Raw genomic sequence first — 26,100 nt, forward strand, 5'->3', positions numbered from 1 at the left:
GGCTCCATGCCTCAGGTCACTGGGCGGGACCCAAGGCACTGGCTTGGTGTGCCTGGTTGTGGGAGGGTAGTCTGGTCCCCTTCTCCATGCCCCAAGTACCTGGGCTGGCCCCGAGGTTTTGGCTTGGTGTGTCTGGTTGTGGGAGAGAGGTCCAGTCCCCTTCTCCATGCCCCAGGTCCCTGAGTTTTCATAGCTGGATTCCATCTGCTTGTCTGGATGTTCTTTTACTTTAATGGTGGACTTTTAATGCTGATTGTTAACCATCTGTTATAATCTTCTCCCAACACAGTACATAGTTCTACTTGCCGAGTTGAATTTCTTTCCAATGCTCAGGCTTGGGTTTATGCCCTGGCAAGAACAATGAAGGAGAAGCCTACCACAGTTTCATGTCTGCTTGCAGAACACAGGAGATTCATGGGTCAGAGACAAAGGACTTTATTACTCAAAGTACACCAAGCAGCATGAGCTTTATGTTGGTTTCCTTTGCCCCTCAAGTCCTATGGGGCCAATGCAGAGGTGGGCTCAGGTGAATGCTGTATACACAGTATGTTTGTGCCACAGCAGAGGAAGGCCAAGCTTAAGGAACAAAAAAAATTTTTTAAGCGGCTAACCGGTACGGTGATCCTAACCCTCGACACTGGTGTTATCAGCACCACACTCTCCCAAGTGAGCCACCAGTCAGCCCCCTAAGGAACATAATTTTTTATGAGAGTGGCAAGCAAACCTGCCAACCTTTGCCCCACAAAGAGAAATTATTGTACTGAGCAGCAAACAAATTTGTCCTTTACCCCATAAGGAGACACTACCTTTGTCTTCCAAGGCTGTTTGCTATACAGACATCTTTGAAAATGTAGTTCCAAATAAAGCTGTCAGTGCCTCTGACATAAGACATACAGGAAAATAGAAAATCCATGTCTTCCAGTCCTTGCACCTTGTATTTTCAGGACAGGTCTGCCAAATATGCCTTGATCTGCTGCATTTAAATAAACTTGGATTATGGAAATACAACAGTTTTCTTATGTTGCTAGCTTTCTGCCTGACTTGAAATTTAGAATCCATATCATAAGATGATTTCTTTGATACAATCATAATTTTGTACAGTTGTTTGTTTGTATTTTATAGCTCATAATATTCTGTTGTAAGTACTATGATGGTTAAATTTATGTGTCAATTTGACTGGCTAAGGGATACCCAGATAGCTGGTAAAATATTATTTGTGGGTGTGTCTGTGTAATTCCAGAAAAGATTAAATTTGAATCAATAGTCTGAATAAGGAAGATTGCCCTCAACAATGTGGGTAGGCATCATCCAGTCTGTTGAGAGCCCAAATAGAATAAAAAGGTGGAGGAAGGGCAAAATCACTCTCTTCTTGAACTGAGACATGCATTTCCTGCCCTTGGACGTCAGTGCTTCTGATTCTCGGGCCTTCAGACGGGATTTACAGTATTGGCTCTCCTAGTTCTCAGGCCTTTGGGCTTGGATTGGAACCACCCCACTGGCTTTCTCAGGCCACCAGTTTGCAGATGGTAGATTGTGGGACTTCTTAGCTTCTGTGATTGCATGAGTCAATCTTTCATAATAAATTTTGTTCTATATGTCTACGTATGTTCTTTTTCTCTGAAGAACCCTGACAGTTAACAAGTACGGTAGCAATTATGGCCTAACTTGTCGTTTTTTTTAGTATGCAGTATACTTTTCCTTCTTCCATTCTAAGTGCTAAATTGTGCTTAGCCTTACTCTCAAAATACACAAGATTGTTTTCTACCTACACTAGATACTAAAAGAGACAAGGACGTTCAGAGTCCTTTGAGGGGCAGGTAACTGTTAGAGTTCCTTTCTATTGCCCACAAGCAGAGCTGTTCTGTCTTCTGTTGGAATATGTACTGCTCTCTGCCCCCATTGCTGTATCTGAACTCCACTACTTCTGATGTCTCTCATAAGTCTGTTTTGCCCCTTTTTCTTCTCTCCACATTGCTTCTTTCTCAGCCTTCCTGCCTCTTGTTGCTTCTGCCATGCTCAATTCTTGTATAATATGTTTGGCTTTATTGGCCATTGCCAATCAGAATGTTTCTTTTCAAAGGCAAACCAGTCAGTCATAATAAAATGACAGGAGTGTTTGCTATTGCCCATCATTTTGTTCACACTATATGCTTAGTACAATAAGCACTCAGTATGTGTTGAATGAATGAGTACTTTAGCATAACTCTTTTTGCTGACATTGCCTTATTTGGAGCATCAGGGAGACTTAATGATTCAGTAGCTTCTCTGCTTAAATTTGATGTCAAAGGCTACTGACCTTTAGAGAGAGGTTTAATTTTTTTCCCTTTCTTTTTGAACTTCTGCTGTTTCTGAGTTCAGAATTGTTCTGAAATTCATTAAGTAAATTTTGCATGCTTGTAATGGTATTGAACTTTAAGGAGTGTAATGTTCATTTTGATTTATTTTTTAATATACATTTAAATGTTAAATACTGTATATTTTCTGCTTCTATGCCTCCTACAATGATTCTTTCATACTGATCATTGTAAGACCTTCTTCCTAGGAGAGCTTTTCTGTTCCATTATACAACTGTAAACTTATATTGAAGATGAAAAATGGAAATGTTCTTAAAATGTATATGTTAATATAAGCTTTCTACTGACATATAGACCAATGGAATAGATAACCCAGAAATAAACCCTGGCATATATGGTTAAATGATTTGCAACAAGGGTGCCAATACCATTCAATGGAGAAAGGAAACTCTTTTCAACAAATGGTATTAGGAAAACTGGATATCCACATGCAAAATAATGAAGTTGGATCCTTACCTAACAACATATACAAAAATTAACTCAGAATGGGTCAGAGACGTAAATGTGTAAGAGCTAAAATTATAAAACTCTTAGAAGAAAACACAGGGTGCCTCATGACATTGGATTTGGCAATATTTCTTGGAAATGAAATGTAAAGCACAGGCAACAAAAGAAAAAATAGGTAAGTTGGACTACATCAAAATTAAAAATTTTTGTGCATCAAGGACACTATGAACAGAGTGAAAAGGCAACCCACAGAATGGAGGAAATATCTGCAAATCATATACCTGATAAAAAGTTAATATCCAGAACATATATAAGGAACTCCTACAAATCAACAACAAAAACAAGCAGCCTGGGCCGGCCCGTGGCTCACTCAGGAGAGTGTGGTGCAGAGAACACCAAGGCCCCGGGTTCAGATCCTACATAGGGATGGCCGGTTCGCTCACTGGGTGAGTGTGGTGCTGACAACACCAAGTCAAGGGTTGAGATCCCCTTACCGGTCATCTTTTAAAAACAAACAAACAAAAAAAAAAAACCCAAAGCAGCCTGATTTTAAAAAATGGGAAAAGGACAGAAATAGGCATTTCTCCAAAGAAGATATACAAATGATCAGTAAACATGAAAAGATGCTCAGCATTCACTAATTCAGGAAATACAAATCAAAACCACAGTGAGTTACCACTTCACACCTATTAGGATGGTTATTATAAAACAAATAAAAATAACAAGTATTGGTGAGGATGTGGAGAAATTGGAACGCTTGTGCACTGCTGGTAGGAATGTAAAATGGTACAGCACTGTGGAAAACAGTATGGTGTTTCCTCAAAAAATTAAAAATAGAGGGCTAGCCAGTTAGCTCAGTTGGTTAGAGCATGATGTTATAACACCAAGGTCAAGGGCTGAGATCCCAAACAGGCCAGCCACCAAAAAAAAAAAAAAAAAAATTAAAAATAGAATTGCCATGGGATACAGCAATTCCACTTCTGGGTATATACCTAAAAGAATTAAAAGCAAGGACACAAGCAGATATTTGTACACCCATGTTCACAGCAGCAGCATTCACAATAGCCAAAAGGTATAAGCAACCCAAGTGTCTATTGATGGATGAATGGATAAACAAAATGTGGTACATATATTCAATGGAATAGTATTCAGCCTTAAAAAGGAAGGAAAACCTGTCACATGCTACAGTTTGGACGAACCTTAAAGACATTATGCTAAGTGAAATGAGCCAGTCACAAAGGGACAAATATTATATGATTCCACTTATATGAGGTACCCAGAGTAGTCAAATTCATAGAGACAGAAAATAGAATTGGGAAGTTGTTTGGGAAGATGAAGAAGTTCTAGAGATGGATGGTGGTGATAGTTGATGGATGGTGGTGATAGCTGATGGATGGTGGTGATAGCTGATGGATGGTGGTGATAGCTGATGGATGGTGGTGATAGCTGATGGATGGTGGTGATAGCTGATGGATGGTGGTGATAGCTGATGGATGGTGGTGGTGATAGTTGATGGATGGTGGTGATTGATAGTTGATGGATGGTGGTGATTGATAGTTGATGGATGGTGGTGATTGATAGTTGATGGATGGTGGTGATAGCTGATGGATGGTGGTGATAGCTGATGGATGGTGGTGATTGATAGTTGATGGATGATGGTGATAGCTGATGGATGGTGGTGATAGCTGATGGATGGTGGTGATAGCTGATGGATGGTGGTGATAGCTGATGGATGGTGGTGATAGCTGATGGATGGTGGTGATTGATAGTTGATGGATGGTGGTGATTGATAGTTGATGGATGGTGGTGATTGATAGTTGATGGATGGTGGTGATAGTTGATGGATGGTGGTGATAGTTGATGGATGGTGGTGATTGATAGTTGATGGATGGTGGTGATTGATAGTTGATGGATGGTGGTGATAGTTGATGGATGGTGGTGATAGTTGCGCAACAATGTAAATGTCTGAATACCACTGAACTGAATGCTTAAAAATGATTAAAAGAGCAAATGTTGTTATATATATTTTACCACAATTAAAAAAACAAGGTTTGTAGTAAACACCGTAGGGTTACCTAGCCAATATTTATTCTCCCCCTTTATCCGTATTGGCTGAGCCCCTGTTTTGTTCAGGTGTGCATACCTCCCCATGTGATTTAGGATGGTGACCCGATCACAAGTCCAGGGATAAATTCTGATTGATTTTAACAAATCAGGACTGTTTTAATTGTATTTTTTTAAAAAGATATATGAGGGTACTTCAAAAAGTTCATGGAAAAATAGAATTAAAAGTTAATACAAATCTTTCCATGAACTTTTTGAAGACCCCTTGTAGGTACAAAAATGTTTATTATAATGTCATTTATAAAGGCAAAGAATTAAGAAACAAAACTCCAAAATGTGCCTTAGTAGGAGGAAATTGGTTTCAGAAATCCTGGCACATGAGAGAGAGTACTCTAAAAATAATGTATTTATTACTAACATGGAAAGATGGTCACATTTTTGAATTTTTAAAAACATTCCAAAACAGCCATATATAGGAGTGAAATTACTCCTTAGTAATTTTAATTTTTTTGTGGGGGCAGGAGAGAAGGGGAGAGAGACAGAGACAGAGAGAGAGAGAAAGAGGCTAGCCGGTACTGGGATGCAAACCCATGACGTTGGTGTTATCAGCACCATCACCTTCTAACCAAGTGAGCTAACACCAGACAGCCCACAGTTCTTCTTCTTCTTTTTTTTTTTGGCAGCTAGCTGGTACAGGGATCAAACCCTGGACCTTGGTGCAGGAGGTTTCTGGGAAAGGTTTTCTTGCTCTTAGGGAGCATATACCAGAAGATATTGTCACCTTTTCTTCTAATAGATATTATATGGCACCTTGAACTAATATGAGTGTACTTAAAAAGTTTATGGAAAGATTCATATTATCTTTTAATTCTATTTTTCTATGAACTTTTTGAAGTACCTTTGGATAACCATGAGGAAGACCAGCCCTAGGATGAAGTTGCTGCTGAATACAGTAGAATGGGAAGAAGGAAGGAAACTGAGGCCTTGAAAAAATTTTCAAGCTGCTGATTATATATTATATATTGGGCATGGAGCCTCTTCTTTTGGGACTTTTTAAATGTGAGATAATTTATTTCCTTACTTGTTTAAGCCAATTTGTGTTGGGGTTTTGTTACTTGTGGTCAGAAACATCCTAGCTGGTATGAGGCATTTCAGAAATATAAACCATTCCTACAGAATTAGCTTTTCTAGTTTGTGCAAGTTATTTTAAGCTTGAGTTAAGCTTAAATTAGATGTCATAATGGTGTCATCTTATCTTTTACTTATAATTTACTGGCTGCTTTATGGGTCTACTTTTGATGTCATTGAGTTTAATATTCTAGAGCAGCAAAGTAATCAACTGGAAATGAATACAAAGTGTTATTTATATGGCACTTCTATGGTTGGCAAAATATTTTCTATTTTCCTGTTTATGCATTTATTCAAAAATTTGTAAGTAGGAATTACATATGAAAAACAAAAAAGAAACTTGACATTTTAAATAAATAATTTAATCACATACATTGCTTTATTTGAAGAGAATTTTGGAACATTTAAACTGAAAGAGTATATGTACTAGGATAGTTTTGTTTGCAAATAACCAAAAAACCCAATTCAAACAGGCTTTATACTAAAAGGAATTTATTGGCTTATGTAACCAAAAAGCTAAAGACTTCTGTATTTCAGGTAAAGCTTGATAGAGCAGCTTAACGGTATCATGAAGGACTCAGTTTCTTTCTTCCTTTTTATTCCTTTCACACTTCTGTAATATCTGCTTAATTTTAATACTAGCTCCTCCCATGGTATTAAAAATGATCAGCAACAACTTGAGCTTTGTGCTTCCTTCATTCACGTCGAGCAAGGGGAGAAGTTTTTACAACTTTTAATATCATGCACAGGCTTCATTCTGAATAGACCAATTTGGGTCTCAAGCCCTTCCCTGAGTCAATCATTGTAGCAAGGTGACGAAATATGCCTACTAGCTTAACCTACGGATAGCTACCCTTGGAGGTGGGGGTGAGGTCTGTCCTATGAAAATTACATGCTGTTGTATGTGGAGGCGAGATAGTCAGTACAGCCAATAATGTCCACTCTGCAGGGAATACAAAAGGATGTAAGCCATCCCCTCTGCCAAATATCATTAGATATTATTTCTGTTTCTGTTTCAATGTTATATTGTTTTCCTTTTCTGTTTTTGTCTCATTAGCAAATTGTTTGCAACAGAAAACTATTTGGCAGCTATTAATGCATACAACTTAGCCATAAGACTAAATAATAAGATTCCACTATTGTATTTGAATCGGGCTGCTTGCCACCTAAAACTGAAAAACTTACACAAGGCCATCGAAGATTCTTCTAAGGTACATATGTATGTATGAATGTATTTATTTATTTATTTATAGTGCTTTAAAATTGTTTTTATTGGTTTAAATGATGCTCTTTTTTTCTGTTAAATTTAAATTGAGATGAAAGGATTTTAAGAAATAACTTCTTTATTACATCTTTTTATTGATTTTCTTTTTTTAATGGACAAGGAACTCAAGGGGGCTGGCCGGTCAGATCATTTGGCACAATGTGGTGCTAAGAACACCACCAAAGTCAAAGGTTTGGATCCCCATACTGGCTAGCCAAGAAAGAAAAAAAAAATCTTATTACGTCTTTTTAACGATTTTTTTTTTTAAATGGACAGGAACTCGTGTTTTTTGACACTTCGAGTTGATTAGCAATCCCCTATTAACTATTACTCTTGCTTTTTTTTTTTTTAATGGACAGGAACTCGTGTTTTTTGACACTTCGAGTTGATTAGCAATCCCCTATTAACTATTACTCTTGCTTTGGTACATCAGTTGAAGTTCTCAAGGAAATTAATAAATGGTTGTCAATTGTACTCACCCTTTTTCTTAACAAAGTTTTGTAGGCTTAATGCAAGGTAGAAGAAAAAACACTTGATTTTCCATTGTTATCTGTACCACTCGCACAGTAAAGGATATCTCTATAATCATTTTCCCATTTTCAGGGTCTTTTAGTATATTGTAATTTCCATTACTAATATTTCATGTGAATGTTTTAAACTTCTACAGCTTTTTCTCTTTTTTCCATGTCAAGGTAACTTGTTTTAATGGAATATCATGGCAAAATTTATGTGGCTCCTTGAGATTGAGAATACGGAGGAAACAACCAAGTCCTCACAGTTTGATCTCATAATCTTTTTATGATACAGTTTTCCTTTGTCTAGTACAATTTTTGTGCACAAACATTTATTGAATGAATAAACTGAATCACCCAATCTAAATATAAAAGACCACAAAGTCTATTTAATGATTGTTGCTAGTAAAGGTAAAGCTGTAGAGATTTCAAATGATAAGCCAAGTCATACCTTGGGGGGAGGGGATTTGAATCACTTATGCGAACAATTGAACAATTCATTAACTTGTTCAACATAAATACATGTATTTAATAAATTCCTGTACCAGCTAAGTAAGCCAAAAATTTAGGTGGGTGAGGGCTTAAGGATTGTTTAGAATTTTTACCATGTTTTTGCTCGTTTAAATTAGAAATTTATGTCTTATTAATTATGTATGTATATATGTGTTTATTAATTATTTATATTTTTTGAAAGGCGCTGGAACTATTGACACCACCTGTTGCAGACAATGCTAATGCAAGAATGAAGGCACATCTACGACGTGGAACAGCATTCTGTCAACTAGAATTGTATGTAGAAGGTAAGCAGTTGATAGAAATGTTCTAAGTTTCAAGTTAAACCCTGAAAAAAGATTCAGTTGGGATTATCTAAGATCATAACTTTTTAGGGCTCCATTATTTTATGTTTTTAGCATTGAATTTATTCTTTGCAATGTATCTGACAAAATAAAAAATGATTTTGAAATTATATTTTAGAAATTCATTGTAGAAGGGAGTTATAGCAAGGTGTGAACAAGTTTAGGCCTATGAAAATGCTATATTATCAGACAGCTTTTCTACAGAAAGATATGTGATAAAGAATATAAGTGATTCACTTGAGATATAATGGAAATTTTTTTTTTTTGTGGTGGCTGGCCAGCACAGGGATCAAACGCTGCACCTTAGTGTTATCAGTACTATACTCTAACCAATGGGGCTAAGTGGCCAGCCCTATAATGGAAATTTTTAAATGAGCGCTTTGGTCATACCCTATCTATCTATCTATCTATACATATAAGCTCAAAAGTAACTGATCTAACACAATACATGAATGTCACTTATATTTGTAAGACCATACTAAGGTCCGTAATTCAGCCCCATGTGTATAGAAACTGTAGCATTTACTTTTCTTTTTTCATTTTTATTTATTTTTTATTTTTAGCATTTTTTTAAAAAATTTTATTTTGTCGATATACAATGTGGTTGATTATTGTGGCCCATTACCGAAACCCCCCCTCCCTCCTCCCTGTCCCCCCTCCCACCCAACAATGTCCTTTCTGTTTGCTTGTCATATCAACTTCAAGGAATTGTAGTTGTTATGTCTTCTTCCCGCTCCCCACCCCGGTTTTTTTCTGTGTGTGTGAATTTATTTATTTATTTTTAGCTCCCACCGATAAGTGAAAACATGTGGTATTTCTCTTTCTGTGCCTGACTTGTTTCACTTAATATAATTCTCTCAAGGTCCATCCATGTTGTTGCAAATGGCAGTATTTCATTCTTTTTTATAGCTGAGTAGTATTCCATTGTGTAGATGTACCACATTTTCTGTATCCACTCATCTGATGATGGACATTTGGGCTGGTTCCAACTCTTGGCTATCGTAAAGAGTGCTGCGATGAACATTGGGGAACAGGTATACCTTCGACTTGATGATTTCCATTCCTCTGGGTATATTCCCAGCAGTGGGATAGCTGGGTCATATGGCAGATCTATCTGCAATTGTTTGAGGAACCTCCATACCATTTTCCATAGAAGCTGCACCATTTTGCAGTCCCACCAACAATGTATGAGAGTTCCTTTTTCTCCGCAACCTTGCCAGCATTTATTGTTCAGAGTCTTTTGGATTTTAGCCATCCTAACTGGGGTTAGATGGTATCTCAGTGTGGTTTTGATTTGCATTTCCCAGATGCTGAGTGATGTTGAGCATTTTTTCCTATGTCTGTTGGCCATTTGCATATTTTCCTTAGAGAAATGCCTACTTAGCTCTTTTGCCCATTTTTTAATTGGGTTGCTTGTTTTTTCCTTGTAAAGTTGTTTGAGTTCCTTGTATATTCTGGATATTAATCCTTTGTCAGATGTATATTTTGCAAATATTTTCTCCCACTCTGTTGGTTATCTTTGAACTCTGTTAATTGTTTCTTTTGCTGTGCAGAAGCTTTTTAGTTTGATATAATCCCATTTGTTTATTTTTCCTTTGGTTGCCCGTGCTTTTGGGGTCGTATTCATGAAGTCTGTGTCCAGTCCTATTTCCTGAAGTATCTCTCCTATGTTTTCTTTAAGAAGTTTTATTGTTGCAGGGTGTATATTTAATTCTTTAATCCATTTTGAGTTGACTTGAGTGTATAGTGAAAGGTATGGCTCTAGTTTCATTCTCCTGCATATGGATATCCAGTTATCCCAGCACCATTTGCTGAAGAGGCAGTCCCTTCTCCAGTGAATAGGCTTGGTGCCTTTGTCAAAGATCAGATGGCAGTAAGTGTGTGGGCTGAATATTCTGAGATTGTTGGATGGAATGTTCTGTAGATATCTGCCATGTCCAATTGGTCTAGAGTATTGTTTAGATCTTGTGTTTCTCTGCTGATTCTTTGCCTAGATGATCTGTCCAATATTGACAGTGGGTGTTCAGGTCCCCTGCTGTTATGGTATTAGTGTCTGTTTCCTTCTTTAGGTCTAATAGAGTTTGTTTTATAAATCTGGCTGCTCCAACTTTGGGTGCGTACATATTTATGATTGTTATGTCTCCTTGATGGATCAGTCCTTTTATCATTAAGTATTATCCCTCATTGTCTCTTTTTATGGTTTTTAGTTTAATGTCTACTTTGTCAGATATAAGAATAGCTACTCCAGCTTGTTTTGTTTTCTGTTTGTATGGTAAATTTTTTTGCATCCTTTCACTCTTAGTCTATGTGAGTCTTTATGGGTGAAGTGGGTCTCTTGAAGGCAGCATATAGTTGGGTCCCCCTTTTTAATCCAGTCACCCAGTCTGTGTCTTTTGATTGGGGAATTCAAGCCTTTTCCATTAAGAGTTGTTATTGAAAGGTGTTGATTTATTCCTTTTCCCTCCTCTTCTGCAATACCCATGACTCGGATATTTGAGCGCTTAAGGTTGTCTGATATCGCTCTCAGATTTTCTTCAATGTCTTTGATTCTTTTTTCTTTCTTTTTGTCTGCTTGTGTTATTTCAAACAGCCCATCTTCAAGTTCAGAGGTTCTCTCTTCAACTTTGACAAGCCTGCTGGTTAAACTCTCCGTTGTGCTTTTTATTTCACTGAATAACTTCTTCAGTTTGGCAAGTTCTGCTACATTTTTTTTCAGGACATTGATTTCCTTGTACATTTCCTCTTTCAGGTCCTGTATACTTTTCCTTGTTTCATCATGATGCCTAGCTGAGTTTTCTTGTATCTCATTCAGTTTCCTTAGAATTATCACTCAAAATTCCTTGTCAGTCATTTCAAGGGCTTCTTGTTCTATAGGTTCTAGAGCTTGAGATTTATTATCTTTGGGTGGTGTACTTCCTTGATTTTTCGTATTTCTGGTACCTTTTCTTGGATGTTTATTCATTGTGGCATGGGGTTTCACAGTCCACAGTTTTGACACTATTGTCTGACTAAGATGTTGCTGGGGTTGCCAATTTGGTATGGCTACCTCAGTGACTACTCATTTGGCCACTAGTGCCTTGCGTGTGTGGTTGCCTCGGGTCTTGGGCCTCTCCGGGGAGCCACCTCTCTGGTCAGCTTGGATTCTGCTGGGCTGCTGGGTGACGGGGCGGTACTGCAGGGTGTCGCTCCTGCCGCTGCTGCCGCTCATGCTGCTGCTGCCGGCACCGCTGTCACCGGCTCCGCTTCTGCCTGCTCCGCTGCCGCTGGTTCCCCTGCTCCTGCCACTACCACTGGTCCCGCCTCCCCCGCTGCTGCCGCTGGCGCCAGTACCGCCAGTGCCACTTACGCCACCGCTGCCACTGCCTGCGCCGGCTCCTCCACAGCTGCCACTGTCGCCGGGTCCTCCGCTGCCGCCGCTGCTGCCACTACTGCTGGTGCCGCTACCACCGCTGCCGCTGCTGTCGAGGGCGTCTCTGCTGCCAGCTCCTCCGCTGCTGCTGCTGCCATTGGTTCCTCCGCTGCTGCCACTGCCGCGGCTCCGCTGCCAATGGTTCCTCCGCTGCTGCCGCTGCTGCTTCCACGGGCGGGCGCAGAGTCGCGTGGTCACCGACTGCAAGCAGCGGCAGCTCCAACCTTTCTAGGGGCCCGCTGTGGGGTTGGGCTGGTGCCAGTCGCTACCTTTTCTTCTTTCCAAGTAGGCACTGTGATTTCTTCCAGTCCCTGGGGCCCCCAAGTCTTGAGTTTCCACCACTGCCACTGCCTTCAGACCGCCATCTTGCCGCCGGAAGTTGAGGTTGAGCTAAATCTTTCAGATTCTAAATGATTCTGGGACAGTTGCATCTGGCGTGGGCCTCAGGCTTCTTCTACTTGTGGCTGAACATGGCGGTGGCTACAAGCAGATCACATGGCGAGACGAAGCCAGAGAGAGCGAAACCCATACACTTCTAACAAGAGGATTCAGTACATGGTCTACCCCAATACTCTCAAACACCGTCCACACTGGAGCTCCAGCAGCTCCTTGGTCAAAGATGCCCACCTCTGACAACCACTGAGACCAAGAAACAGCGAAGACAAGCCTCCACCATGCACCTCCCGGTCTCACGTCTTTTTTTTCCCCATTTTTAATATATTTAAGGATTATTTGCAGTTACTCACGTTACCCCAAAGGCAAAATTTTATAGTAGCCAGAGTTTATCTTCAGCGTTCCTCTTCCCATACCTCCCTACCCAGATGCTCATTCATATTCTCTTCATCAAGGCCTAAAGGCTTCTTTTTGATGATGTCTTGCCAGGGAATGAACTCCAGCCCATACATTTTTTTTATTTTTGATTTTGTTTTTAAACTTGGTTCTGCTATTTTTAGGAGATTTTTCTAACCAGAGCATCTGAATTAGGTTTATTTGCCCTATGCTTTTTTTAAATGTCTCATCTTCATAAAGGTAAAAATTATTAAATCAGGAATGAAACATTGTAAAGCATTCTTTAGCAATTATAGCATCAGGGCTAGCTGGTTAGCCAGTTGGTTAGAGTGTGGTGTTACACAAAGGTATATGTCGAGCTAGGGCTTGGTCTGTAGCTCATAGACCCCTCAAGCTCATTGTCCAGACTGGGTCACAAACCCTCCTCACACCAGGCTGGATCCTCAGACCCCTCATACGTAGGTCTTTGAGCTAGGTAACTGGCAAAAAGGTCCTTGGAGCCATAGGTTCAAGAGCATGGCCACACACAGGCGGTCAATGCCAGCCAAGTGGTGGTGCCACCCATGCGCACTAACTCCACCCACAAACAACTTGCTTTCAAAGAATGTGCTGCACCACACCCAACCAGACACAAGGTGAGGGGGCCTGATTAAACTATTCTATTTTCCCAACAGTCAAGGATTCTGATCCATGTACTGGTCAGTCACCAAAAGGACATAAGGACCCCTCATTTTTTTTTTTTTTTTTTTCAAGATGACCGGTAAGGGGATCTTAACCCTTGGCTTGGTGTTGTCAGCACCACACTCAGCCAGTGAGCGAACCGGCCATCCTTATATAGGATCCGAACCCGTGGCCTTGGTGTTATCAGCACCACACTCTCCCGAGTGAGCCACGGGCCAGCTCTAAGGACCCCTCATTTTAAAGACAAGAAAATGAACACTTGGAGAAGTTAAGTGATTTGCCTAAAATGGCATAGCAAATCAATGGCACTTGAGGAACTAGAAATCAGTTTTCCTTACTACCAAAAGAAATAACATTACTACTGCTTTTTTTGGATAAAGATTGAGATTCAGTTACATATTTTTAAAAAGCAGTTCATATTGCTTTCGTTTTTAACCAATTTTCCTCAAAGATTGTGTAGATGTGATAACTATAGAAAAAAATACGTGCTATGTCTCAGTATATGAATTATATAAAGTATGGATGTGCTGGCCCTGTTAGCTCAGTTGGTTAGAGCACAGTGTTATAACACCAGGGTCAAGGGTTCAGATCGCTCTACTGGCCAACCACCAAAAACCAAACAAACAAACTAAAAAATAAATAAAGTATGGGCTGAGTCTAAAAAAATTATTTTTAAAAATTGAGAATTTCTAAATAAGATGCCATTTATTACTTTTTTACTGAAGTGATAAAAATGTCCTTTGCACATGTATATTTTATTGAGTCTATTCACAGTTTAGTGAGATTTGGCTGTTAGCTTATTTGTGCTAGAATTTCAAATAAGTGCTTCTTACTGAACGCTGAGTGAAATTATAATTATTCCTGAAATTACTGAAAAATTCAGTAATCTCATAGAGATATTATCAGATGTGTGAAGATGAGAATCTGGTTTATAACCTAGTACTTATTCTGAACCATGTTCTTAGTGGTTATTTTTATTTTTAAAATATATTGTCTAAGTAAGACAAGTACTTATAAAATATTTATTTTATTGATCATCATTGCTATTATAAATATAGGCCTACAGGATTATGAAGCTGCACTTAAGATTGATCCATCTAACAAAATTGTACAAAATGATGCTGAGAAGATTCGGAATATAATTCAAGGAACAGAACTAAAATCTTAAGGACTACTAGAAGCAACTAGGTATTGTATTAGACATTGTTTTAAGTTTTTCAGAAATAACTGGAAGCATTAGGAATGTTTATACATTTTATGGATGATTGTGCAGAATCGCTTTCTGTTTAGCATTCTGATTCTGTAGAGGACAAAATGTTATGAATCTATAGATAATGAAATGTTTGACTTGAATCATTTCTGAATAAATCAAAATAATAATCTATTTTAATTCTTTACTTCTTCATATTAAAACATGATTTAATTATATGTATACTTTTGTCACTGAATTATGCTTGCCCTTGTAACAATAAATTTGTTGGTGTGGTTACCAAGACACTGATTAATTTTTAAGAAGATAGAATTTTAAAATAAAACATTGTGTTTATAAAAGATTTTTGTTGTATTAAATATACTATTTAATTGTCTGGATGGTTGACTTTGGCATAATAAATATTGATAGGTTTTTTTTTTTTTAATACTTCTGTTGTTTGGGGTTAGACTAGTTCAGTCTAGTAAAACAACTGCTTGGAAAACCTGATCTTCAACTTTCCTTGTAGGCCATGTCTCCCAAAACAGTGATCATATTTTATAAAACTACATGGTGATGGTAAGTTTTCTAGTGAGATTGTTTTCTAGTACCTTTAAGTAGATTGGGAGAAGATGAGGGGTGGGGGGTGAGAGCAAAGGGTGAGATATTAACTTGAATTATTATGGCATGGATTGCAACATCATTTGTGTTATATCACTGTGATTATGCATGCATTTAGCACAACAGTGCAGCTTCCCTTTTGCATGTAGTTATCACAATTCTCTGATAATGGATTTTAGGAAAAACTGGGATGGGTTTTTGCAGTATTTGACCATCTGATGCAGTCATTTGAGTGGATCATAAAATAGCCATATTCTTTTTTTTTTTTTTTTATGCTATAGCTTTTTTTTTTTTTTTGGCTTAAAACAATAGAAATTTATTCTCTTACAGTCAAAGTTCTGGAGGCCAGAAGTTTGAAATCAAAGTGTTAGCAGGGTCACACTCTCTCAAAAGGATTTAGGGAAAAATACTTCCTTACCTCTTCCAGCTTCTGGTAGCTCTAGTCTTCCTTCATTGTGGCAGCACAACTCCAGTCTTTGATCTCATCTTCACATGACCTTTGTCCCTGTGTCTCTGTGTGTCCTTTTCAGTCTCTTATAAGAACACCATTAATTAGATTTAGGACCCATCCTAATCCAAGAAGATTTCACCTTGATGTCCTTACCTGAATTACATCTGCAAAAATAGTAGAATGCAGTACCTTTATGAGTGTGTAAGAGTGTTTTATAGTTCAGCAACCTTGAAAACTTTTACATCTGTACAGCAACTTTTGATAACTTTTACAGCAGTCCTGCCCAGTTATCAGATCTTCCTATGAGTCAGGATTGCTTTTTCTTATGATCAACCCTGGGTTTTTTTGTTTGCTTGTTTTTAATAAAATGAGCCTTCTTGTGGCAAAATACCAGTTTGATTCAAAATATGGTAACCAACCTAGTCTTTCCTATTACCATCCCAATCAGGAAACAAAAGACTGGGTCTAATAGCTGCCCTAAGGGCAAAGCATCTATCCTTGGAGGAGATAGAAGGGAAAGTCTTAAGTAGTTAATTATTAATAATTTTGTCCCTATGCTCTAAATAAATTGTTTATTTTTATGTATGTATTTGTGGCTGGCCGGTACATAAATTCTTGATTTAAATGTAACAGTTACTCATTTGTATTGCTCTTTAGAGCAATCTCTGATGGTTTGCAAGGGACTTTTGTCTTGGCTTGAAATGGTGATAGAGTTAAAATATTGATTCAGACATTCCCATTTCCTTTAGGATGAAAACATGCCCCAATAAGAGTATTATCATTAAAGCCTATGAATAAAAGATAAGAAAAAATTGCTGTGGTAGTCCTTTGGTTATTTCTCAAAAGGCCAATTTAATTATTTGATTGAAATTAATTTCAAGATACCCCGTGTATGATACATTAAATGTAGCCATTACAGAAATGTAAACTGGAGAGATCTTTAATATCTTACTATTGTGTGATTACCATATATAAATACACAGTGTACACATGTTGGAGTGAGAAGAACTGATACCATGTTGGGACCTAAAACTTCCTGGGCTGTAGGAAAATAAAAAACAAAACAAAACAAAAAACCCAGTTTTTTTTCTTAGCACACATTTCTTTGGGTTCCCTCTTCTCATGGTTATATGATATTTTGATCCTTGGTTATGGGGCAGGATGACATTATTTACATAAAGTTGTTTTCCAGTCAGCCTGGGAGCTGCAGACTTGCTGTGAGACGAGTACTATCCAGACTCTGAGAAACCAGGGAAAATATCACTAAAGTTATGCTGGGGCTGGCCAGTTTGCTCAGTTGGTTATAGTGTGGTGTTGTAACACCAAGGTCAAGGGTTCAGATCTCCATACCAACCAGTTGCCAAAAATACGAACAAAAAAATAAAGCTATGCTGATCCCCCCCTGAACCAGATCCCCCCCTGAAACAAATCAAAATCCTGCAGGACCCTAAGATAATGTCAAGGACGAGAACAGAAACCAGACAGAGCCTTGACAAGAATTTGCACCTGGCCCCTTACACATAGTCCCTGCAGCTCATGTCTCCTCCTCCTGCTTTCCATTCCCTCAACCTCTTCAAAAACTCTTTAGTAAATGTGAGTCTAGGAGATGGTTTTAGTCTGGCCATCTCCTTCAGGTTAGCCTAACATCTCCCTCAGATTACCAGTATCCCTGAATAAAACTGACTTCCTATTTCACCAACAATTTGACTTTGGGGATGTTTCTGTTCTGTCATTGGGAGCTGGACTTGGGTACCAAACCACACATTTATTAGATAAGACTTTTCGAAAGATTTAGTTATGAACAAATATTAAAGCTATGTAACAACACTGCATGCAAAGGAAAGACCCTACTTAGTCCATTTTTACAATGGATGCTTTATAGGAAAAGGAAATAGATAATCATTGTCAGACTTGATTTTAAAAAAGAATATTTCAGGGCCGGCGCATGGCTCACTTGGGAGAGTGTGGTGCTGGTAACACCAAGGCCACAGGTTCGGATCCCATATAGGGATAGCCAGTTAGCTCACTTGGGAGAGCGTGGTGCTGACAACACCAAGTCAAGGGTTAAGATCCCCTTACCAGTCATCTTTAAAAAATAAATAAATAAAATTAAAAAAATAAATAAATAAGGATATTTCCTTAAATGCCACTAGCCTCTTGACTGACAGTCACTTGAGAGTCAACTAATGTCTATGGGTAACTAGTTTTCTACAAGTCTTTATCTCCTTAAAGTGCTTTGTCAAGAATGCTCATTTCTTCCCTTCTGTCAAAAGACAAAATTTCAACAAAATTACTTTAAAGATCTACGTAGCTTTTATTAGCAGTTCATGAATTGGGCAGCATTTCATCTGAAGATTTAGAAAAGGCATGCTGCTGGGCATGGCATCAGGGCAGGTTTTTATAAAGTAGCTGGAATAGGAACAAGGAAACAGCATGATACAAAAAGCAGATTAGTTAAAATCAGGTTACTTCAAGTTATTATTTTTGTAAGAGTTAAAGCAAGGGGGACATCCTTATCATGCCAGCTGAAACTGGCCTGTTTGGGGATTTGACTGTCATCTCTCCTGATTTCTCAACAGGTCAGATAAACAACTTATGTTAGGTTTGGAGACTTGGAACTTGAGCATGAGTGACTCCATTTTGGTTTGATCTGTTGGGGCCTAGTACAGGAGCTCAGACCAAATCATTGCCTTCCATCTGTTTATTTTTATTTTATTTGTTTTATTTTTTAATTATTTTCTTTTTGGCAGCTGATTAGTATGGGGATCAGAACCCTTGACCCCTTAGTGTTATAACACTGCTCTCTAACCAACTGAGCTAACCAGCCAGCCCCATAAATTTTATTTATCAAATCTCCCCTTTTGGCCAGGCTCTTTCCTAGGGCATCAACACTATTCTCAGTCAGCATTATTCTGAGTTTTTCATCTCAACATGTCATTCGTAGGTTATGATGTCCTTGTTATCTTGCGTTTCTCCAAATTTTTGTGGTTCTATCTGGAGAAAAAACATTTGGTGTTTGTTGGATGGCTGCATACAGGCATTTGAGACCTTTTGAGAGAATACAAAGCAACAGGGAGTCATTACTATCAGGTGGATGATACTAAGAGTTTGGAGTATGCCTCTTAACCAGGACCCCCATGAATTAAACTAGCTAAATAAACAAAAGAAAAATAAAGTTGGGGCTGGCCGGTTAGCTCAGTTGGTTAGAGCACGGTGTTCTAACACCAAGGTCAAGGGTTCGGATCCCCTTACAGGCCAGCACCACCACTCCCAAAAAGACAAAGGTGAATGGCTAGAACATACTATAAACTCGGTCTCTGCGTCCAGAGAGCTGTCAGTTTAGATTATTTCAAAATTCGAGCTCAAAGAATATTTTCCTGGTTTAGAGTTTGAATGTCTTTGGTTATGACATCAAGTGTTTTGAGGAACTCCCTGAGTGGCCCACACATCAGGCACAAGGGTTGTCCCCTGAAATTTACATCAGGTTGTCCAACTCCAGCTTGGAGGGCTTCAGGAACCTTTGTTTAGTGATTTTGTCTGAAAAGTGGAAGAGAAATTGGAAATGTCAGTTTGAAGAATCACAGCCAGATATTGGAGGAAACTAGAAGAATTCAGGATCTAGTCTAGTTTATAGGTAAAACCTTAAAAACAATGAACAGGGCTAGAATCTGATAATTGGTACACTGTAGTTTTCTTCTGAAACATAATTTTTTTTGGCGGCTGGCTGAAAAACATGTTTTTTAAAAGCCTCTCCAGGCTAGGAAGTCAAGCCAAGGACTTCCCATTAGACTGTCTGTAATACCTAAAGAATTATATGAATTTCTCTCTTTTTGAGGTCCCCCAAATATTTTTAAGGCTTCTGGAACTTCTTCACATAAGGCTGGGAAACCCTTGAAGCCACGTATTCTATGCGTATTCTCAATATGATTGTGTTATAAAGAGATTATTATTTGACAGTGCTTCCTATATAATTTAACCTATCAAATAGGCCTACTTAATTTAATATCTCTATTTTACAAGGCGAGAAACAAATCCTTTGAGACTTTCCAGAGACCCTCTGGAACATCCCAAAGTTAGTTCAAGGTCAAAGAGACCTGCTGGCTGGTTATCTAAGTTGGTTAGTGCCTCAGTTGGTTAGTGTTCACTGAGGTCAAGGGGGTTTGGATCCCTGTACTAGCTAGCCACCAAAAAAAAAAGTCAGACAGACTTAATTTACAGTTTGATTTTGGGAAGCTGTCAAAAATGTCAAAAGGTTTAAAACAATTAAATAGCAAGGTGGCAAGATATTTTAAGGACAAATATGGAAAGTTACATACTTATTTAAAAACTTACCTATTTTAATATTGAGAAGACTTGCTTAAGTAATCAAAAAACCTAATAAAAGACAGCATGAAGTACAAGAAATTATCTTGATGAAACAAAAATCTTGGGGCCAGCCGGTTATCTCAGTTGGTTAAAGCATGGTGCTGAGAACACCAAGGTCCAGAGTTTGATCCCTGTACTGGCCAGCTGCCAAAAACAAAACAAAACAAAACCAAAAACTCCACAAATCTTTGTTTTCTAGGAAGATCATGCAAAAGGTAAAGAAAACCTTTCACCAAGAAAATTTTGTCCTTTTAACAGAGAAAAAGCAAGCTTTTAGTTTTGTACTAATGTACTTTTGATATTAAGGCTCATTTTTTTTTTTTTTTTTTTTGTCTTTTTCGTGACCGGCACTCAGCCAGTGAGTGCACCGGCCATTCCTATATAGGATCCGAACCCGTAGCGGGAGTGTCGCTGCGCTCCCAGCGCCGCACTCTCCCGAGTGCACCATGGGCTTGGCCCAGATATTAAGGCTCATTTTAAGTCCTTGTAATAAATTCAATTTTAGCCAGCTTAGCCACACATGAAATTCCCTTTTCAAAATTTCTCTTTTGGGCAGCCTCCAAAAAAAAAATTTCTCTTCTACACCTTTCTTTTTTATTATTTTCTTTGGGCGGCTGGCTGGTACAGGGATCTAAACTCGTGACCTTAGTGTTAGAAGGCTGTGCTCTAACCAACTGTGCTAACCAGCCAGCCCTCTACAACTTTCATATATCTGTTTAGTTTTGTCTTTATTGTTTTGACTGGTTCGGGGATCCAAACTCATGACCTTGGTGTTACAGGGCTGTGCTCTAAGCAGCTGACCTAACCAGCCAGCCAGCCCTACTTTTGTCTTATATTGTCCCTTTTTTATTCTAAAACAATCTGTCATTCCACTTTAGGGCAAAAATTGCTCTCTTTTTCCATAAACAGAAAATACATACTTATGCCTTATAACTTTCTTTACCAGAAAATAAATCTTGCTTCCCTGTGTATCACATTCAGAGTTATTTCCCTTATTATTTCTAGTAGCTTTACATTCTCTCTCTCTCTCTTTTTTTATTTTTGCTGCTGGCCAGTAAGGGGATCTGAACCCTTGACCTTGTTGTTCTAACACCATACTCTAACCAACTGAAATAACCAGCCAGCCTGGAAGTAAGTAATTTCGAACTGTCACATACCAACATTTTAGGAATGCACATTTCATAATTTCTAGAAACATATACTTCCTTGTAATACAATTTTCCATGTTTATTAACAGACCCAAGCGCTGTGGTTTGAATGTGTCCCCCAAAAAGTATGTGTTGGGAACTTAATCCCCAATGCAACAGTGTTGGGAGATGGGGCTGAATGAGAGGTGACTAGGCGGCCGTGAGAACTATGCTCCTGTGAGTGGAATGTGGTTATGGAAGGAGTGGGTTCCTAGTAAAAGGATGAGTTTGGCCCCTTTCTCTCTCTCATCCTCTCTTGTTCTCTACCTTCCACCATGGGATGATACAACAAGAAGGCCAGATGCTGGCCCCTTGGTCTTGGACTTCCCAGCCTCCAGAACCATGAGCCAATAAGTTTGTGTTCATTATAAATTACACAGTATTCTGTTATCATAGCACAAAACTGACAAAGACACCAAATATATTTAATTTCTCTATAACATATAAAAGCAAAATGTCAGATGTATGTAAACTTAAACTAATGCTTAGTAATTAATGTTTGAGCATTTTACCTTTTATGAAAATGATCTATATATTTAATATATCCCTTATTTAACTTGACTTAGCAAAACTCTAAGGGTAAAGGTTACCAAAGATTTGGGAAACTTTTTTTAAGAAGACGTATTTGAAAACATTATTGAAAACATTCACTTTTAAACATTTATCCCACTTACACCATTTAATTTACTTGTTCTTAACAATTATGCGTGGATTACTAATGCAAATTATATGAGACATTAGACAAAGCTAGCCATCATCTCAAGTTATTTCCCTTTTAACTATTTTTACAACACATGTAGGTTAGGCAGTCATCAACAAAGCAGAAACCCAAAAGTTCAATACAGATTCTTCTCAACTTATGATGGGGTTACGTCCCAATAAACCCATTGTAGGTAGAAGATATTGTAAGTCGAAAATGCTCTTAATACCGTCAGTTATGCGATAAACCCATCAGTTGAGAAATAAGTTGGGGGAAAAAAAACAAATTTAAAAAAATTTTAGTTAATTTAAAAAGAAAAAGAAGTCAGGGACTGTCCGTACATGGCTTTTTGCTCATAATTCAGAAGAGACACTGTTTTTCATTGAACCAACAATATTAAACTAGTCATATTTATTTATTTAGTTGTTTTTTACTGGCCATCCCTATATGGGATCCGAACCTGTGACCTTGGTGTTATCAGCACCACACTCTCCCAAGTGAGCCACGGGCCAGCCCTAAACTAGTCATATTTACCAAAGATTTACCCAAGTCATGTGAACTTGAAAAGCGTCTGGGTTCTATACTTCCAAGAGTTTAAGGAATATTTAATTCATATAAGTCCTTATTTTTCCTTAAACCAATTAAATAGGGCTCTTTTAAGGGATTTTATGAATTAATTTGGTAATACCATTTGGAGGTAGAAAATATCACATGTATAACATGCATACCTACAAAGATGTTACTAAATATAGACAGAAGCAGATCCTTCAGTTTTCATTCTAAAATTTTAGTCACGAGGCAATAAAACAGTAATCTACACTCACTGGTTTATCTCCACTTATATTTTTTATCCAAATTATGTTTTTTGGACAAGTTAAGGTTACTTGCTCACATGACTAAAGCTTTCTTTCTTACTAATATTTGTGGGAAAATGCTTTTAAGATTTTTGTCAGTTTCCAGATAGTTTTCCCCCTTTTAGACAGAAACATCAATCTTCCTAATGAGGATCTTGAAATTCTGAGGTTTCATCTGTGTCCGTATATAGTGGTTCAACTATATGGAGGAAAAAAAACCCAGATGGCCCCCAAAATGCAGAAAGCTTTGGGTCCCCAACAGGGGGCTGAGTCAAAGGACCCTGGCCTTTTTGTTATTATTTTTGTCTTGATTAACCAGGTTTTTCATCATTATCTTTGCGTTCTGGCTTTTTATTCCTTATTTTTTTGTTTGGCAGCTGGCCAGTAAGGGGATCTGAACCCTTGACCTTGCTGTTACCAGTACCATGACCTTCTGGCTTTTAAAATTTCTTCAAACTGGCTTTTTAAAGTTCACAAACTGTAGTGTTTTCCCTACTATACTCTCAGCAACAACCATCAACACAGACGACCAACTTCCATGACAAAATGTGTGGGGTTTTTCCTCACACATCAAGCAAGCAATCAGTTCTAGTGGACACCAGCTGGCTGTCATCTGATTCAATTCAATTCTGACACTATCTACCTGGAGACTATGTCAGATCCCACAGTGGGGCTCAGTCCCACAAGTCTTTCCCCCACTTCAAATGCCAGACGCAAGCCTTGGTTTATTTTACCTGTGCTACTGACCTACTGGCTATAAATCGGGGTCCCTATAACCCTCTTTTCGGGTTTGATTGATTTGCTGAGTGGCTGACAGAGCTCAGGGAAACACGTTTACTGGTTTATTATAAATGATATTACAAAAGATATAGATGAGGAGATGCATAGGGCAAGGTATGGGGGAAGGGACACAGAGCTTCCCTTGTGTGTCACCATCCTGGGGCCTCCACATGTTCAGCTATCCAGAACCTCTTAGAACCCTGTGCTTTTGGGTTTTTATGGAAGCTTCATTATGCAGGCATGAGTGAAGCATGACTGGAAAAAAAGGGGATGATCTAATACTAACAGACTGGGTGGGGAAACCAAGCAAGACCTGTTCGTTCAGTTTCTTCTTGGTCTCTCTGTGCAGCATTCCTTCCTCCTGGGTATGGGGCAGGACCTTTCTCAAATGGGTATCTTATGACTTACAATCAAATAAGGTAGATGAGAGAATTTCTTTATGACCAGTTCCAAGACAGAAAGGCAGGGGAATGTTAGAACAAGTTAGGAACTATGGATGAAAACCAAAAAATATATATCATAATATCACACTGGGGTAAATAGAGCAGACTCTTGGGGCCCTTGAATGTTGAGGGACCAGCACTGGGCTGCCTTTGGTCCACCCAACCTTTGATAGTGTCAAATCAATATGGGACCGTGCCCTTTTTCTAAGCAACAGATGGCCTAAACGGATAAAAGGTGGCGCCCAAGGGAAGTTAAGGGGGAGGGCTAAGCATAGAGAGGCAAGGCACGTGCACATTTGACCTTTTCAAGGATTGGCCTAAGCTTGGAAATCCCCGCCTGCTAAGCACATAAATATGATCTTTTGTGTTACAATAAACGGAATTGCCTGACAGAACCCCTGCTGCGTGTGTGTGTTTGTTCCCTATCTGGGAAAGCAGCCGCGTGCTCACCCATCTCTTGGAATCTCTTTTCTCCCCGCGTCCTGGGTGGGGGGGGGGGGGAGAAAAGGGCAATCCCTTTGGCCCCAACCCTCTACGGAAAGGAAAAACCTGTTGGGGTCCTGTGCAGCCGGCAGAGACGCCCAACAAATCAAGACTTTTCATTTTTAACCCTATCAATGTCCAATCTATTAATTTCACTTTTAATAACCATCTAAAGAGTTCTGCCCTAAATTTGCATTTCCAAAGGGATGGGTCTGAGGTTAGACAAGGTAGAAATTTTACATCTCAAAGGCACAGAGTTTAGACTTCATGTCTAGGTGGGTCCCAGTCATCTGGGAGGTGGGAGGAGCGGCAGTGGCCAGGTAGCCCAGCTTTATAAAGACTCTGTGTGCACTGTGGCCGCAGGCACCCAGCACATGCCCTCCCCTCTACCAAGATGCCCGAGAGGAAGGTCAGCTCAGCCCCATGGGTGGCAAGGGAAGAGCCCAAGAGGAGATCAGTGAGGTTGTCAGCCAAACCTGCTCCGGTAAAAGTGGAAACAAAGCCAAAAAAGGCAACAGCAAAGGATAAATCTTCAGACAAGAAAGTGCAAACAAAAGGGAAAATGGGAGCAAAGAGAAAAGAGGCTGAAGTGACTAACCAAGAAACCTGCAGAAAATGGAGAAACTAAAATGAGGAAAGAGCTGGCTGGCTGGCTCAGTTGGTTAGAACACAGCCGTGTAACACCAAGGTCATGGGTTCAGGTCCCCATATTGGCCAGCCCCCAAAAATTAAAAAAAAAAAGAGTCCAGCCTCTGATGAAGCAGAAGAGAAAGAAGCCAAGTCTGATCCATAGCACATACCATGTATTATCAGTGGTGCCTGTCACCCTTCTTGTATAACCCAGAGGGAAATCTTCAACTATTTTGTAAATGCAAGTCTTTTAGTAGTTCTAGAAACATTTTAAGGAGGGATTCCCACTTCACCCCATTTTTTAAGTGTAAGTGCTTTTTTATTTAGAGGTGAAATCATATTTTTTGTCACAACCAGAAAATAGTGGAATATTGAATTATGGGAGACTGTCTTAAGCATCAGCTTAACATTCCATAGATGGGGGAGAGGGAGTAGTTCTAATATCCTATAATACAAAGCATACTAAATGGAAATTTGGAGTCACAGTCATGCATTTAATGTGTCTTGAACATTTAAAATTACTTCCATTCTTATGTTTTTTAGTAGAATTGTTTCCTAAAGAAAACCACTCCTTGATCGTGGCTTTCCCTGTCAGAATTGTGTGCTCTGTAACATCTTTCGTCATGGTAGTCCAGTTTTCCTATTAATTTTGTTAATGTACTGTGAATGATTGAAAATTTGAGTAGGTAATATATATAATATTAAATTGTGAATTGGTGGGACTTACGTAACAGCTTATTGACATCTGAAGATACTGGTACTTGATATCCTCTTAAGGAAAATTTGCCTCCAAATTTGAAGCTGGAAAGTCACTGGAAAAACTGTTTTAAAAAGAATCACTATATGTAGCCTTTTAGAGTTATGGTATGTAGGTTTAGAATTGTGTACAAAC

General features: G+C 38.7%; 1 protein-coding gene across 2 annotated transcripts in view; it reads left to right on the forward strand.

The window, feature by feature from the left end:
- Window positions 1–14,673, forward strand: part of DNAAF4 (dynein axonemal assembly factor 4) — a 71,074-nt gene extending 56,401 nt beyond the window's left edge. Inside the window, exons 7-9 of one of the 2 annotated variants that reach the window (XM_063092091.1) lie at window positions 7,051–7,204; window positions 8,464–8,569; window positions 14,564–14,673. In XM_063092091.1, coding sequence (XP_062948161.1) covers window positions 7,051–7,204; window positions 8,464–8,569; window positions 14,564–14,673 — 370 coding nt within the window. The remainder of the gene's footprint in view (window positions 1–7,050; window positions 7,205–8,463; window positions 8,570–14,563) is intronic. The other variant, XM_063092092.1, reaches the window with a different exon arrangement.
- Window positions 14,674–26,100: the final 11,427 nt, after the last annotated feature.

This window comes from Cynocephalus volans, chromosome 3 (assembly GCF_027409185.1).
Source record: "Cynocephalus volans isolate mCynVol1 chromosome 3, mCynVol1.pri, whole genome shotgun sequence".
Classification (NCBI taxonomy): Eukaryota; Metazoa; Chordata; class Mammalia; order Dermoptera; family Cynocephalidae; genus Cynocephalus; species Cynocephalus volans.